The 17,366-nt window shown below is 39.8% G+C and overlaps 1 protein-coding gene across 1 annotated transcript in view; it reads right to left on the reverse strand.

Moving 5' to 3' along the window:
- LOC136866074 (uncharacterized protein PF3D7_1120600) overlaps positions 1–17,366 on the reverse strand; it is a 108,241-nt gene that overhangs the window by 26,418 nt on the left and 64,457 nt on the right. Inside the window, exons 4-6 of the mRNA XM_068226598.1 lie at positions 16,556–16,726; positions 15,998–16,208; positions 3,101–3,255 (exon numbers count right to left, since the gene is read on the reverse strand). Coding sequence (XP_068082699.1) covers positions 3,101–3,255; positions 15,998–16,208; positions 16,556–16,726 — 537 coding nt within the window. The remainder of the gene's footprint in view (positions 1–3,100; positions 3,256–15,997; positions 16,209–16,555; positions 16,727–17,366) is intronic.

Genomic DNA, 17,366 nt, shown 5'->3' on the forward strand with positions numbered 1-17,366 from the left:
CACACAGTGAGTGTTTGCACACACATTTGCACTCACCACACACAGGTGGCTCAGATAAACAACCATAGCACTGGTGTCTGTGTCTATGACACACAGTGAGTGTTTGCACACACATTTGCACTCACCGCACACAGGTGGCTCAGATAAACAACCATAGCACTGGTGTCTGTGTCTATGACACACAGTGAGTGTTTGCACACACATTTGCACTCACCGCACACAGGTGGCTCAGATAAACAACCATAGCACTGGTGTCTGTGTCTATGACACACAGTGAGTGTTTGTAAACACATTTGCACTCACTGCACACAGGTGGCTCAGATAAACAACCATAGCACTGGTGTCTGTGTCTATGACACACAGTGAGTGTTTGCACACACATTTGCACTCACTGCACACAGGTGGCTCAGATAAACAACCATAGCACTGGTGTCTGTGTCTATGACACACAGTGAGTGTTTGTAAACACATTTGCACTCACTGCACACAGGTGACTCAGATAAACAACCATAGCACTGGTGTCTGTGTCTATGACACACAGTGAGTGTTTGTGAACATCAAGGTACATACCGAGTACCTTAGCCCGCCTGGTGGCCGCGATCATTAAGGCGTCAACTGATACCACGGTTAGCTGGTTCAAGTCCTGTTGGTGGAAAGCATTTTCTCTGGCAGAATGTTGACAGGCAGTGTAGGAGAGGTGGTGGCATACAATTTATAATCACTAGATTACGCACCAAAAGTCGGTGTTTAATTCCAAATCTTTCCGCAGTGTTCATGTGGAGTGAGGTCATGTGATGTTGTTGATAGTGATTTGCCCATCAGATGGAGATGTTAAGCCTTGAACAGGCCCCTTGGTGTTATTCGACAGGAGCAGGCTATATGGCGACACCGGGTTTCTCTCTCTCGCTATCTCATTATCACCACCAGACATGGTATAGATTCTGCTGCAGCAAAAATACGTTGGCGGGGCTCATCTTCTGTGTCGATTTCACTTAGATGCGCCAGCTTCTTGATATATCCACATAGGTAAAAATCCTGGGGATTTAAATCAGGAGGTCAAACTGGCCATCTAATAGGTCCATTGCACCCTGTACAGCAGCATGGACATGTATGGGTGAGGAATTCATGTACAATGCATTCACATTAGGTTGAGCACCATCATGAAGAAAGCACATGTTCACGTGCATTTACAACAGTGCATTCTCAAGATTCACCAGAATGTAAGGTATTTGCACCTGTCAGATGCATGTGTAATACATGAAGCCCAATTAGGGAATCTCAATGATACCAGCCCAAACATTCATTGTAAACTGCTGCTGAAAATGTCCTTGCCAAATTGTATGTGGGTATGGGTGTTATGGAAATTTAACATCCCGTTCCTCATGAAACAGACTTTATCTGTGGCTAGCACTTGGAAGGGGAACAGTGGCTCTTGTGCCATTTCATTTAGAAACCAAGTACAGAATTCCCACTTTCGTGCAAAATCTTCATCTTCCAGGCACTCTACATGTTGCATATGATAACGGTCGCAGGCGCTCTTCACGTAGGATCCATTGCATAGTTCACTGGGATACACTTCGTGTGCAACACCTTGCATGCTTCTCTCTTGGTGCCATTCAATTACATCCAGAATGTGAGCTTCTACTCCAGACACTGTAATTTACCAGTATCACATACTCGCTGGTACATAACAATGGACATTCACTGATTGGGTGTGCGGCAATCAGATTTTGTTTTTTTTGTTAGGGGCTTTACGTTGCACCGACACAGATAGGTCTTATGGCGACAGTGGGATAGGAAAGGCCTAGGAGTTGGAAGGAAGCGGCCGTGGCCTTAACTAAGGTACAGCCCCAGCATTTGCCTGGTGTGAAAATGGGAAACCACGGAAAACCATCTTCAGGGCTGCCGATAGTGGGATTCGAACCTACTATCTCCCGGATGCAAGCTCACAGTCGCGTGCCTTTACGCGCACGGCCAACTCGCCCGGTAATCAGAAAATTGCTCTCTGTACAATTAGATGGCAGCTTCTGAATTATGATGTCCTTCTCAACAAATAAGAAACATATCTATCAACTTGTTTATAATCTCCCCATGGCACAACATCCCCAAAGGACCATGGCTTACCAAGCGACCGCTGTTCAGCCTGAAGGCCTGCAGAATACGAGGTGTCATGTGGTCAGCACGACAGATCCTCTCGGCCATTATTCTCGGCTTTCTTGACCGGGGCCGCCATCTCACTGTCAGATAGCTCCTCAACTGGAATCACGTCGGCTGAACCAGGCCTTAAATGCAGGCAAAAATCCCTGACCTGGCTGGGAATCAAACCCGGGGCCTCTGGGTAAGAGGCAGGCACGCTACCCCTACTCCACGGAGCCAGCATCAACTCATTTATAGAATATTTAATTTTTCCAACTAGAACAGACAGTTGTACTGTGCTTGTTGTCCACAGACAGACCACATCTGTTATCACTCTAGCAACTACCAGCTCATGTGCTTGTTGTGACTCAACTAATCTGACCATCATAGAGGTGTGTTGTGTTTGTCACGACAAGTCACTTTTCCTTGTGACTGGAGTGAGTATGTCACTGTACTGCTCTACTTGTTCTGACTTATTGTATTACCTTACGTGAAAGTACAGTAGAAACCCAATATAATGTAGTTGCTAGGGGCTTATGTCACCTCCGCATTATAGCTTAACTGTGGTTTATCCGGCTAAACCATGCAATGTCTCAGTGGAAGAGTGACAGAAGAGAAGGCTGAGATTGAAGAATCTTTGGCTACAATATAACGAAAAATGGCTGGTAGCTTGTGTAGCCATTGCTCATAGCTGGCAGAGTCACTGTACTACTACTATTATGCGTATTACATAATATCAAGCATAGTACAGGGACTTTAAAACCCAGCTGTACAAGTTTAAGGTTGGCCTCTATATTCTTCTCTGGTTGTTAGGCCAAGAAACTTTACCTAACTTTTCAGGTTTATCTGTGCATATGTTAAAAATATAACTTGATGGACAGTTTTGAGAATACTTTATGTTCTGATAAAACACACAGAGAAAAAGTAAATGTTCACTTCTGAGTGAAGATAATGAGTAACTCACCTATCCAAAGAGGCTTCCGTGGAGTTATGCGAGCCAGCAATCGACCTAGAACTTCATTGTCCAAACTTAGTGTGTCAGGCTGGGCTTCAAGGTCATCAGCCTCTTCTGAGTCTTCACTTGAACTGTCAGTTGAGACAGATGGTTCAGCAAAATTCCTAGTACAATCAAACAAGGCTGAATGATACATAAGTCAGAGATGTATTTCAAGATATTTTTATAAAGGAATATTTTGATACAAGCTTTCATCAGCTAATAGTTTTGCAATCCTAAGCTGAAAATATTAGAAGGGGTTGGTATTGAAACAAAATTGATTTTTAGTTGGATGCTGCAATAACTTTGATAAGTGATGGTTATTGATAATAAGTAATGGAAAGAAACAAACATAAGTCAAATCAAGTCATGTATAGAAAGATTAGCCTCTCTTCCCTTCCCTTCCCCTCCCCTCCCTCCCCCACTTGGCACTGCACAGGAAGTTTTAAATTATGGTGATAGGTTTTATATTTCCTTGTAGATGATATTAGTTGTTTTCTCCTAATGTATGTACTTTAGGGTGGTCCACATGAGGGGGTTACACAAAAATGTTGAGTGATTTCAACATACTGTACACCCCCTATTTTTTTACTTTTGGCATGTTTTGATAATGTGCCAAATTTCATTAAAATTAGTTAGTGTTAAAACGTTGCTGCACTGGACCTAAATATCTAAATGACGTAAGTACTGAAAGAATGTGTGAATTCTTCTATTCTCATAAACAATTGAAACCAATACATATGTTTTTGCAAATATACTTAAATAATGCATTACTATATGATAGAATAATACAAAATGTGTTAAATATATATCAATTTTAGCACAATTTTCTTTTCAATGTGTCTTTTCTACAATCAGAGTGTTGTTGATCTTGCACACATCGTAGAATGAATTTTCCGCAAGAAATAAATTTCATAATTATTCCGTATTGTCAACCTCAACAAGATAGAAGGTCTTAATAATGATTGGGTAACTCCACTTTTACAGTGATGTACAATATTTTGATTTGATCTTTTGATTTGATTTTAAAAAGGGACATGTTTCACCTCTTGCATGTGAGACATCTTCAGCTTAATATAATTATAACAAAAGACACATGATATTCTTGGTTACAATGACTTATCCATAAATTTTTAAGACTTAGTCCATCATATGTGGACAAAGTTAAAAAAACAGTTCATTTGTTAAAATATTTTGTGTCATAGGAACAAATTATTAGATGTTAAAAGTTCCATTGAGTTTTTATTCTTGAAATAAAAAGTCGATGTGAAAATCACAATATTCTAAAAGTAGAAATAATATCTTGATTAAGTTAATGTCGTCTCAATTTTATGGATGTTTGAGTGCATATGTCTCTGGCTCAACAGGGCTTGTTTTTTCTAGATGGAATTTCCCAATTTACTGGTTGTGTAGCCAGACAAATCATGTGGTCCATATATTGAGGGTTTGTAAAATATATTCTTCGCCCTGTTTCTCTCTCTCTCACTCTTGTCTGGCCAGCGCTTGTGTGGTCTTGTGTGGGACTGCCAGTCAGTCAGTTTTCGAACACATTCCGTAATAATAGTTCGTACATGTGATGATGGCAAGAGAATAACAACATATCTCTTCCTGATAACTGTTCCACCAAAGTAACAGCTCCACTGAAACTACCTGTGTTGGATGCAGTGGTGTTGTAACAAAGAATTTGAACTTTCTTGTCCAGTCCCCAAATTTTTATGGCATTTCAAACTGCCCATGGTTGTTCTTTTCCATTAGAATTTGGTAATGCAGGTACACCAATTAATTGTTCCTGATTTTCATAAGTTATGATTGGTAGTCCTTCAGTTTTTGAATCCCTGACATTTAATGCCGGTACCAGCTTACTGTCCCAGTTAACAGTCACAAAAGTTGGATTCATCTCTTTAAACAAATATTTAATATTTTCTGCCTATTTCTTTCTCAATTGTTCTCGATAACTTTGAATTAAACTACCATTAAGTGCTATTCCATCAACATTATGTCCTAAGGCCTCAGTTGTAGATGAACACAGCATCTCTTTGACAATTGAGATCTGTCTAAACAGCTGCTAATTTTGATTTCATAAAACACTTTTGTCTATGTTTCTTTTCCTTCTATGAATCTGCCTTCCTTCCATCTACAATTGCATCACTACCAGAAAGCTGTGTTCGTGGAGGGTTCTGTAAAAATGGGATTACCATCAGAGTCGCTTACTTCAGTTGATTTGTCAGATGAATCATTAGTAATCGCCAGAATCTGTGAACTGTTGTCACCCTTCATCTTCATCGTCATCATCTTTTCCTCCTCTTTCTATTTCCACCATGTTCAAAGCATTAACATGAGCAACATCTAAGAGATTAGTTAGATTTGCAACAAACTTATGCTCTTGTTGTTTAAGAGAATTTGTTCTTCTGTGGACAATTTCTGCAGATTGCACCACTCTGAATGCAGGTCTACAATTATTTTTTGTACAGTGATGTAAAGCTCTTGTGGAAATCCTAGACTTCTCTACACATTCACATGCAACTAAATTACCACTTTCACTGGCAGTCAGTTTCACCTCGCATGTGTTATAAAACAAGACTGACAAAACTTGTCAGTCAGATGGTAATTTATGTCCACTGATTGGTGTTTAACTTCACCAACTAAATAACTGTGTCACTACTTCTTAAACTACTCGCCATCATGTTAATAAACATTCACAGCATTACCGGATGGAAGCTGACACTCAGCTGAACTAGAAGGCAGTCGATCACACGCACATGCAAAAGCTTCCTCAGTAAATGCGCTACACATAAAAAAATGCATTAAAGTCTGTTTGATGGTTCTTGAGATTAGCCCACAAAAACAACAGATGGATGCCTAATCGGGTCTTTGTTATATAATATAAATGGACAAGAACATGAAAAGGAACACATATATTAGAATAAAAATAATGTCAGATCGATTTTTACATAGCATACGTTTTCTAATGCTGGAAGTGTGCGATGATATGTTTCACTCTCCTGGTGCAAGTCTTTCTATTTGACACCCTGTGTGTCTGGATGTGTGATGATGATGATGATGATGATGATGATGATGATGATAAGGTAGGGAGAGGGAGAGTGTGAAACCTGGTGTTAACACATAGCCTACTCCTGTCAAATAACACCATGGGATCTGCTCAAGCCTTAACACTAAACAGCAGAAAAGGTCAAAATGACACTCACCTTCAATTTTTCTTTAATAATGTTCGCACTCTTGTTGAATCATTTCTCTTCAGATACCTAGACTTTTCATTGCTTTTCATCCCATTTACGGTGATGTATCGCACCCAGCAAAATATTTACATTTTCATAGGTATTTTTATATGATACACCCTGGACAGTGGTAGGAGTCCTTTTTATACCTGTACAATTCTTTATTACAATGCAGCAATTTGTTTTTCAGACAACAGTGTGTACCTGGCCTGGATTATTAGTATTGTTGAGCTCTTACTGTCAAATAAATGTTCCATTTAGTGGAATTATTGTATTCATCTCATCATTTAGAAAGTGTTCTCCTTACAGACATGTCACATTACAATTGTCTTTCTATTGAAAATTTATATGTTGAGTCTGAAAGCTATCCAATTCAGATGGTAATTTTTTGCTTGAGACATGTAAAATGAAATGGAATGGCGTATGGCTTTTAGTGCTGGAAGTGTCCGAGGATATGTTCAGCTCGCCAGGTGCAGGTATTTTGATTTAATGTCCGTAGGTGACCTGCACATCATGATGAGGACGAAATTATGATGAAGACAACACATACACCCAGCTCCCGTGCCAGCAAAATTAACCAATGAAGGTTAAAATTCCCGACCCTGCCAGGAATCGAACTCGGGACTCCTGTGACCAAAGGCCAGCTCGCTAACCAGTTAGCCATGGAGCCGGATGCTTGAGACAAGTGAGAATCTAAGATAAAATTCTAAAAGAATTAAATTGTATAAAATCTACCTGTTCAATACATGTTTGCCATTTGATAAATGGCCTGTCTAAAAAGCTACATACGACATAACATAAAGAAGAAAGACATATACAAAAGAACAGTTATACATAAAAAACGAAATAAAATACAATCAACAAATGCAATGGAAATCTATGTTTAAAACGTATATAACTTCAATCTTAAAATATTGTATTGTATTGTATTTTCAATCTAAATCTTAAAAACCCAATTTATGACAAACTAGCCCAACAATTATGGACTCAAATTCTGGATTGCTGCAGATGTGGACTCAAAATACATCTGCAATGGCTTTCCATACCTTGGTAAAGTCAACACTTGTCCAGTTTGCCTCATGGAGCTGTTTCTAAGCCAAGGGAAAAACGTGAAGGGAGACAGCTTCTTCACATCTCTCTAACTTGCTAAAGAAGCTCTAAGAGACAAAGACTTCATTGGTGGGAACAATCAACTCCATTCGTTGGGAAATCCCTACTGAGGTGAAGAAGTCCAAGTCTGAATTATACATTACAACCATCTTGTGACAGCCTGGGAACACATAGTGCACCTTGACATTGTACCAAGGGAAGAAGAACAAGAATGGCCTTCTTCTCAGCACACGGCACGCTCATGTAACAATGAGCACAGAACGAAAGAAGAAGCCAGAGACTGTAACCGTCTACACCGGCACGAAACGCAGGTAGATGCGGTTGACCAAATGTGTCATAAATATACCTCAAAGGCTGCCTGTAGGAGGTGGCCAATGCATGTCTTTTACAATATCCTAGACCTAACAGTTATCAGTGCTATCACAAGCAAGTAACGGATAGGAAGATAAAGCGGAAGAAGTTCATCCTCCATCTGGCAAGTGAACTAACAAGGCGGGGCGAGCAAGGGCAACAATAACAACAATAGGAGTCTGTACACCCATTTAAAAAGCAGAAGAATTGTGAAGTTGGTCTGTGTGAAGGTAACAAGTCTAGCGATGCCTGCAGCAAATGCCTCAGGCAGTGTGCAAAAAATGTGCACAAAAAGGTGGGTTTTTTTTTCAATTTACGTTGCGCCGATACAGATGGGTCTTATGGCAACGGTGGGATAGGAAGGGCCTAGGAGTGGGAAGGAAGCAGTCATGGCCTTAACTAAGGTACAGCCCCAGCATTTTCCTGGTGTGAAAATGGGAAACCACGGAAAACCATCTTCAAGGCTGCTGAGAGTGGGGCTCGAACCCACTATCTCCCAGATACAATCTCACAGCTGTGCGCCCCTAACCGCACAACCAACTCACCCGGTTACAAAAAGTAGAAGTCGTGTGTGCAAAATCTGTTTAGGGTGTTTTTAATTTTCTTAAAGTATTTTTGAAAATGTATGATTGTTGTAATATGGATGACTGACTAAGAAAAGGGATTTAGTTGGTTAATTTTGTGAAAACTCTTTAGAGAAACAGAAATATGGTGCTGTTGTTAGTAATTATTAATTTGTCCATCAATAATATAAAATGTCTATTCCCTATTGTCAGTTCTTTGTGTGTAAAACAAATTTGTGGAAACGCAGTAGAAGAAAATACATCTGTTACTGTGTTCTATTTTGAATGTTTCCAAACATACAGAATGTGATAATTGACAAAATAAACCTCATCACTTGAAACATACCTAACCTCATATAAAGTCAAGCACTTCACTGAGAGTTATATGGTCAAAAGTTAAGTGATACAAGCTTATTTAGCTAACACGAGTTATGAGAATAAAGTACACAAAGGATCTCAATTCTCTATTTTTAGGCATACATTTATGTAACAAAATCAGATGCGGTACAGGATGTATTGGCACAGTGTGACATTTTACATGCAACAGGTCTTATATAGGATGAATTTCTATGTAGAAATATCAGGGTTTCAGGCGGGATGATTTTTGGTTGAAAATAATATGTCCGGCAGAAGAAAGTGTCTCCTCTGTGGACACATTTCAAGTTCATTTAAGGGATTCAAATGATTGCTGGACTAATTGCAAACCAAATCTGTTTTTACCTAGGAGTTGATGTATTTAATGCCTCATTATGACTACAGACACCGTCAACATTTGGTTCACTACTGCCATCTGGCTCCATGGCTAAATGGTTAGCTTGCTGGCATTTGGTCACAAGGGGCCCGGGTTCGATTCCCAGCAGGGTTGGGAATTTTAACCATAATTGGTTAATTCCTCTGCAGTGTTGCCAACTTAAATTTTCAAGATCTGCTAAATACTACCAAAAATCCGCTAAAATTCCGCCAAGAAATCCGATCTCAAATAATGAGCAATAAAATGAGCAATAAAATGAGCAATAATAATAATAATAATAATAATAATAATAATAATAATAATAATAATAATGTCTGCACTCATCTGATCTGTGAGTTTCACTGGGATTAACCCTCTGCCTGCGAACCGGCGAGTTAAAACTTGTTGGCATTTTAGTGCCGGGTGCAAACTAGGGAAATCCCCTATCTCAACCACACACAAAAGAGGCCAATTCATTAAACAGTCTTCCTTAATAGCATAAATATAAAAGTTACTCTCCCCCAGTTTCATTATCTGTTGTCATTCGCCAACTAAGGGATAAGTACCCTTTCCCCACGCATTACAAATTTATGATGCCATGATCTCATAACATCAAATCCAAATAGGGGCCTAACATGTTTTCCTCATGTGACTGCTAGCTCATGATAAGAAATATGGAATATCTCAGAGACAGACTGGAGTAAACATTTTTTTAAAATGTAAAATGGATAAAACACTAAGTTCCGCTATAATAAATCTAGAATTCCGCCAAAAATTCCGCTGTCCACTAAATTATATATTTCTCCGCCAACAGTCTTCTAATTCCACCAAATTTAGCGGAAAATCCGCCAAGTTGGCAACACTGTTCCTCTGGCATGTGGACTGGGTGTATGTATCGTCTTCATCATCATTTCATCCTCGTCACGACCCGCAGATTGCCTACGGGCGTCAAATCAAAAGACCCGCATTCTGGTGAGCCAAACTTGTCCTCGGACACTCCCAGCACTGAAAGCCATATGCCATTTCATTTCACTACTCTCATCCTTAGCGCAATGAACCCTAGGGAGTTATCTAGTCCCTTCCAAATTTGAAGACAATGGACATTCTTCTCCCGCCCTCCTGTAGGTGGGGGGCAGCAGAATGACATCCATGGTATTCCCTGCCTGTCATAAGAGGCAACTTAAAAGCAAACCTTGGGTACTTTGGAGTATGGGTTGGTGGTGACCACAGACCCCCTAGTTGAGCCTGGCATTGCTTCCACTTACTTGTGTCAGGTTATTGACTTTCAAGCTTGCTATCTGATCTTCCTTGGTCAACTCATGTTCTTTTCCAACCTGGATGGTACTAGGATTTCAATGTCTAGGAAGTCTTTCATTATTGTGTCCCACATGGCCCTTCCCTTTCTTTTTCCAATATCTTCATTCTTCAAAGCATCGGACCTCTTCCATTTTGTTTCTAATTAATGTTAACAGAGTATGGTTGCACAGTTGCTCTTCCTCTTAAAACAATAATCAGCACCACTTCTTGATGCGACTTTGTCCGACACTGCTTCAGGACACTCCTAAACTCCTTCTCCTCATGTTAGCATACTTCTTCAGCCTTATCAACAACTTGAAATGTTACTTGTTTTGGAAGGTCCTAGAAGCATAGCGCATGACTTTCATAAGGAAATAGCCTCTCGGACATGGTATCACAAATGAGGCCTGAAGATCATCCTCCTGCTTTCCCCTTATCCAGCTCCTGCTGGGCCAGGCATTTATGACACTTCTCCACCTTCCTCTTCTATCATTTTGTCCCAGTCCAGGTTTATTCTTCTTGCACTCCTCTTTACTGAATTTATCCACCTTGTTCTAGATCTCTCTCTCGCTCTCTTTCCCTTGAACTTCGTCTCCACCATCTGTTTTGGCATTATCCTCCATCCTCTTTACATGTCCAAACCATCTTAGTTACTCCTATCAGTTGTCTCATTTCCAGGCCTGAAGATATAGGCTGAAAACTAACAAAATGTTTTGGGAGGACTCACATATCAAATTGCAGCCAGAATGTCATGTTCCTCAAGCAGTTGAGGATCGCTGCATATATATCAGTGGTGGATTTATAATATAAGCTCATTAGGTGCATGTCTAGGGGTGGTGGCACTGGAGGCGGTAGCAAATATTGGCTAATACTATATTTCTAAGCTGTGAATTATTACAATTAGAAGTTATTGCCTTAACTTTTTGCTACTTATTCTTAGAACAACACAACACCTGTGTGGTATCTTTTTTAAACAGCAAATAATATACTCGACCTCTACCAAAATGACAATTTTATTTGTTTGAATATCACAACTGGATAATGTTATGATAGTGTCCTCTTCCTTGTTAACTATAATCTCTAAAGAAGAGCATTTTGTCTGATGTCTACTAAAAACAAAATTAAAAATGAGAACTATGAAGATTTGATCAAATAATTCACCATTGTCAAAGTAAACACTATGATTAGTAAATTTATTTTCATCCTTAATAGTTATCAGGTTCTGAAGACTCTGATTTTGTATAATTTTAAATATTACTTACATGGTGAGCCATATTCTATAGTTATGCCAAGTACTTAGCGATTGTTCCTTTTTTTTTGGAGGTTGCATGCTATAATTATGTCTAGGAGTGCAGAAATGTTAAATCTGCCACTGGCATTTACAAGTTCCTTTTATATGACAAATGTTGACAGAAATGTAATACATCAACTTTAAACACAGATGTATTTATAACAAAACTGAAAAATAGGACAATTAACTCATTCTACAATCAAAACAGCAGCATAATTCTGATGCTCAGACTAGCTGGAAGTGAACCAAAGCTCATGCGTGCTGTATGAGTTGAATTGGTGCTCAGCTGTGATGGAACATAACTGATAAAACTGAGTTACTCTACAGTTCTACTCGCTTCATCCCCACCACTACAATCTGGTGATTAGAAATTATATGCTACCACCTCTCTTACTGTGTCAGCCACCAATCTGATGGTGAACATATTTTCCACCAGTGGGACTCGAACCGGCTAACCACAGTGTCAGACTACTGTATACAGACTTGACACCGTAACGATCATGGCCACCATGGGGGCTAATGTGAGTAATAAAAGAACAAACAAATGAAAATCAAGTCGTAAATAGAAAATAGCAACATCAAAAGGAACCACATAATAGGATAAACACAGTTGTGGAAAAGTGTATTGAGAGGAATAAATAGAAAGAGAACACAAGGACTGTCTCCACTTCTTTATGTACTGCTGTCTTCAGATACATAGGTTCTTTCCTCATCGCTCCCATTTCTACATACGCTGGCAGAAAATGAAATCCCGACACCAAGAAGGAGTTGTGCTAGATAAGTGAAATTCAGGAGGCGTGTTTGCACATCTGAATATTGACGCCTATTCAAATTTGTGTGCTAGTCGACGAACAGTGGTGGTAATAGCGCCACTATAACCTTGCAAAGCAAGTTTGCTTTAAATAAGTGTTGTACACTTCATAAGCATTAGTCATCAACCAGGTGTTGACGTTGCGAGATAAGTGTGAGTCAAACATGCCTTTAAGGAGATGAAGAAGCCAGTATGAGCAGCTTACTGAGTTTGAACAAGGCCATGTAATAGGGCTACGAGATGGTGGGTGTTCTTTCTGCGATATTGCAGAAAGACTTGATTGGTGTTGGCAACAATAGTCACGTAAAGGTACTGTCTCAAGAAAACTGGGGTATGACCGCACATGAGCCATTACAGAGATGGCCGTATTCATCACATGGCTGTGATGGATTGTACTGCATATGTAGCAGCCATTAAAGCTTTAGTTGGCACCAGAATGACCTGGTGAACTTTAACAAATCGATTACTTGAGGGACAGCTCCGAGCCAGACATCCTGTAGTGTTCATGCCACTAACTCTGAATCACTGCCATCTGCAACTTCAATGGTGTCAAGCTAAAGCAGATTGGAGGTCAGAGTGGAGCTCTGTTGTATTCCCAGATGAGAATTGTTTCTGTCTTGGTGCCAGTGATGGCCATAGGTTGGTAAAAAGAAGGCGAGGTGAGCACCTGGAACCAGGCTGTCTGCAGCATCTGGTGAGTGACTTCCTTTGACAGCAGAAGCACTCTCGTCATTATCCCAAGAACCTTGACAGCAGATTTGTACATCAGAGTGGTGATTGAACCAGTTGTGCTGCCACTCATCCACAGTATCCAAGGGGTCTTTTTCAAACTGGATTAATGCTTGTCCTCCTACCATAACTGTCACCCAATGTGCTCTACAGAATGTCAACCAGTTGCCTTGGCCTGCGAGATCACCAGACCTTTCACCCATTGAGCATGTATGAGACATTATGGGATGACAAATCCAGCATCATCCAATACTAGCATTAACCATTGCCGATTTGACTGACCAAGTGCAAAAGGCTTGGAACTACATCCCAGAAAATTACATACAGCAGCTGTAGGACACAATGCATGCACGTTTGCATGCTTGCATTCAAAATCGTGACGACTATAGAGTTATTAATGTACCACCACGTCACATGTCTTCTCACATACATTTGAACCTATGACCTGGAAACTTTAATCAAATAAATTTGTTATTTAAACAATTGCTTAGTCTAAATTGCATTTTTCTAAACTAATGTTTTGTTGGTGTCAGGTTTTCATTTTCTGCCAGTGTATTTTACCTCCTGTATTTATTTTTATCTTTTTGTCTCTTCCCTTTTCATGTATTTAACTGAATTTCTTCTTATCCTACACCTCCTGCAACAAGATCTGTCAAGATGCTCCTCATTGTATGTTGAAGCCTGCCCTACTGATGAAACTGAGAAGCCAAAATGAGCTCGTCTGGGGCTGAGAAAAAAATAGATGTAGAAGAGCTGGGATTGATGAGGAGAGATCCATCCTATTTGAAGATGGCAGTGTATGAAGTGGAGATTGTTCTTGTCCTTCTATTTCTCCCCTTTCCTACACTGACCTGTTTTTGTGTTTATCCTAATATATGTTCCCTTTGATGTTTCTACTTTTCTACATAACTTGAAAATGATAGGCCAGTGTAGGAAGAGGAAAGAATAAAAAGAGAAGACAAGGGAAAATCTGAAAAAACAAAAGGATAAGCCAAATAAAAATTCTACAAGGGTTGAGGCATGAGTCATATCAACTTCTTTTTTTTTTTTCTGCCTGAATGTGGTATTTACAGGACAAATGGAAATATAGACATGGGAGTACGGAGCATAAGGTGCTGTGTGATGTGTGAATAATGCAGGTTTAGTATATCAAGTGAGGAAACTGTCACCCATGAAATCCTTGTGCTGCATAATGTTTGTTTTGGAGAGTACAGTAATCTTTATAGTAAACCCTCAAAGTAGTCACAGTCACCTACATTGTCCACAACACTTTGTCAGCAATGTGGGATGTGTCAGATACCAGACACCTCACCATGTGCGAATTTTGCAATCTCATCTTTCACAGCATTGGAAATGTCGTCTCGTGTTCCAAACTGTCTCACACACAATGGTTCTTTCACTGCAGGGATGAGGTCAAAATCGCATGGACACATGGCGGGTGTTGCAGTAATTCCCACCCCCAGCTCTGAAGTTACCACCATGCAGCCTCTGCTGGATGCAGTCTGGCATTTTCATGGAGAAGGATGACGTTGTTGAGATGATCTGGCCATTTGTCCCTAATGGCATGTTATAACTGTCTCTGTAGGAAAGTTCTCTAGTAGGTTGCTGTCACCGTTGTGCCATGTGGAATGAAGTGACACGCAGCCGTACCTTGGATGTCACAAGCCACCACGACCATTGGCTTCACAGTGGAAGGGTTATGCCGGAACTTCTGTCTTCATTATGATCCTGCATATCGCCATCTATAGACTGGCGTTTGAACTCTGGTTCGTATTCCCTGGCCTAAAATTCATCCAAGGTCACTAATCTCTCTAGCATTTGCTCTCATTCCTGCCAGTAGCATACTAAGTTGCCCGAGAGTATGGCATACCACTCTTGCATGTCAGTGAGTGCACTTGGCACCCACTGTGATACAGTTTTATGCAGATGAAGATCTTCCTGTAAAATTCTGTGGATGGTTCATTTTTCAATATTTGTTTTGGCTTGTAACTCAAGTAGTGTCCCTCTTCTCTCCATGTCCATGCACTGGGTAATTACTTCATGTGACACATCAGTCCAGATGCTAACAAGTCTTTCGGACTGTTGCACGCCGCTGCTTGTTTTATGTCCATGCTGAAATGCTGCTGCCCACCTTGCAACCGTTCCTCACAGCTTCCACAAGCTCTCTACAAAATTCTTGGGCATTGAAACCCCAATGAGCAGCCATGCTCTTCTTGCCTTTTCACATCCATTCTGTACGGAGCCTAACTCACTACTGCAGTCCCATTGCCCTGTGCTGGTTTGTGTCCAATGTACCGCCATCTTGTGCTGTGTCCATGTACTATGAGTGTCCTGCTTTCCAGGATATATGACCATTGTATGGTAGCATCATGCAAATGTGAGGAGAACAATAGTTGCCATGACTTATTCACCAACCCTCATATTATTTGAATGTGTGAGAGGAATTAATAACCTAACCTTCAACAACTATCACAGAGACCATTGGGGGAAAAAATATTCCGAAGATGAAGTTAAAAAATATTCAGAAATGTGTAGCTTCATCAGTATTATTTTGAATGAAGTATGTTGATGTGAGAGTAGAAGTAAGCTGATAAGGGTTTGTTTGTTTGTTTGTCAGTTTGTTCAAATACAGTATATTCCTTTATCTCTGTAAACAAAAAGAGAACTGAAGGATATGAGCGGGTGAGAACTTACTGCATATACCGTAAATGAAATATTTTACATGCTACTAAATTAATAAAACTACGTACGGATGCCATGTGACAGCAGCTAATGCAGGGCCAGCAATTTCAAAGAAAGTCTTGAGGAACTCAGCATCTTCTTTGGTTCTAAAGTAAGTTATATCCGGAGCCACTACGGCTGAGTGTGCATAGCGTGGAAAGGCATCAAGAATATGTCGTAGCGCAAGAATGTCTCGGCCCCACTGGGCTCCTCCACCTGGGACAGGCACTCGTTGAAGCTCTGAAACAGAAAGATGACACTTGATTAACACCAAATTTATATGGTATGCCTTTAGGAGAACAGCAAATTTTCCCACTCCTCATTCAAGACTACTATGCAGGAAATAGTGTTAGGGCCACAAACCTCCAGCTATATAAAAGTTGTCATTCTAGTTTGACTACTAGACATATAAATTATGCACAGGAGAGTTTTCCACGTATTTCTTGTTTTGATTAATACTACTCCTTTTCTAAATCTTATAATTAATTTTCATAACACCCTGTATAAAGAAACCTTTGTGTATTCAATCTTTATTAGCCCTGAAATACTGGTGCATATGTATTTACAAACAGTTATTTGAAACATACCATATCCAAGCTGCCAATCAAGATCGAAGCCCATCTGATCAGAGAAAGCAATGAGCGTCAGACAGTTGCGTGGATCCCAAACTCCATCCTTCCTCACCATACCATTAAGTGCAGCCACAAGACGCACACCAGTAATTTGACAGAAGTTATTGAGAAGAACCCAGTCACTTTCTGAAATTACAAGAATATTCTCATTAGAAATGGTTTTTAAAATACTACATCCTATTTCCTTTTATTTTCTTCACTTATCCAGCCTCCACAGACTGTGCAATAATATGTTGGGAAATATGAAGACAGTAAAGAAATTTATTTCACCCTTATTAACAGCTGTTTTTGATTATTCTCTATTCTCATGAGTTCTTCTCCCAGGACTTCACTACTCATGAAATATGCATGGAAACTGCAAGGTTTCTTCTGAGTTTGGCATTGTTGCCAAGCTGTACTCTTTCATCTTTCCTATCTCATCTCCTTTTGACAACTATTGTTTGGATAGGCCTGGATTTAAAGATCTTGCACCTCCCCCTCTTACTGTTTTGTAAGTGAAGCCTACAGGTTAGTAATAAAACTCAATATTTAAGGACTAAGGGAACCTAGTTGATTATTGATCTAAAAAAATCATCATTTGTAAAGTTAGATCATATCAAATTATTTGTTATGGTTAGATTTAATGTAACTATCCATAATGTAACAACTTGCTAATAAGATCGTCTTTACAGCAATAATAATGAAATGGCAACTGCCACTCCGTAATAATTAGACTCAAGAAAGAAAGACCCTGTCAGTAGTGTAGTTCATTCCATGCCCTCCAGAG

The sequence above is a fragment of the Anabrus simplex genome, chromosome 3 (assembly GCF_040414725.1).
Source record: "Anabrus simplex isolate iqAnaSimp1 chromosome 3, ASM4041472v1, whole genome shotgun sequence".
Classification (NCBI taxonomy): domain Eukaryota; kingdom Metazoa; phylum Arthropoda; class Insecta; order Orthoptera; family Tettigoniidae; genus Anabrus; species Anabrus simplex.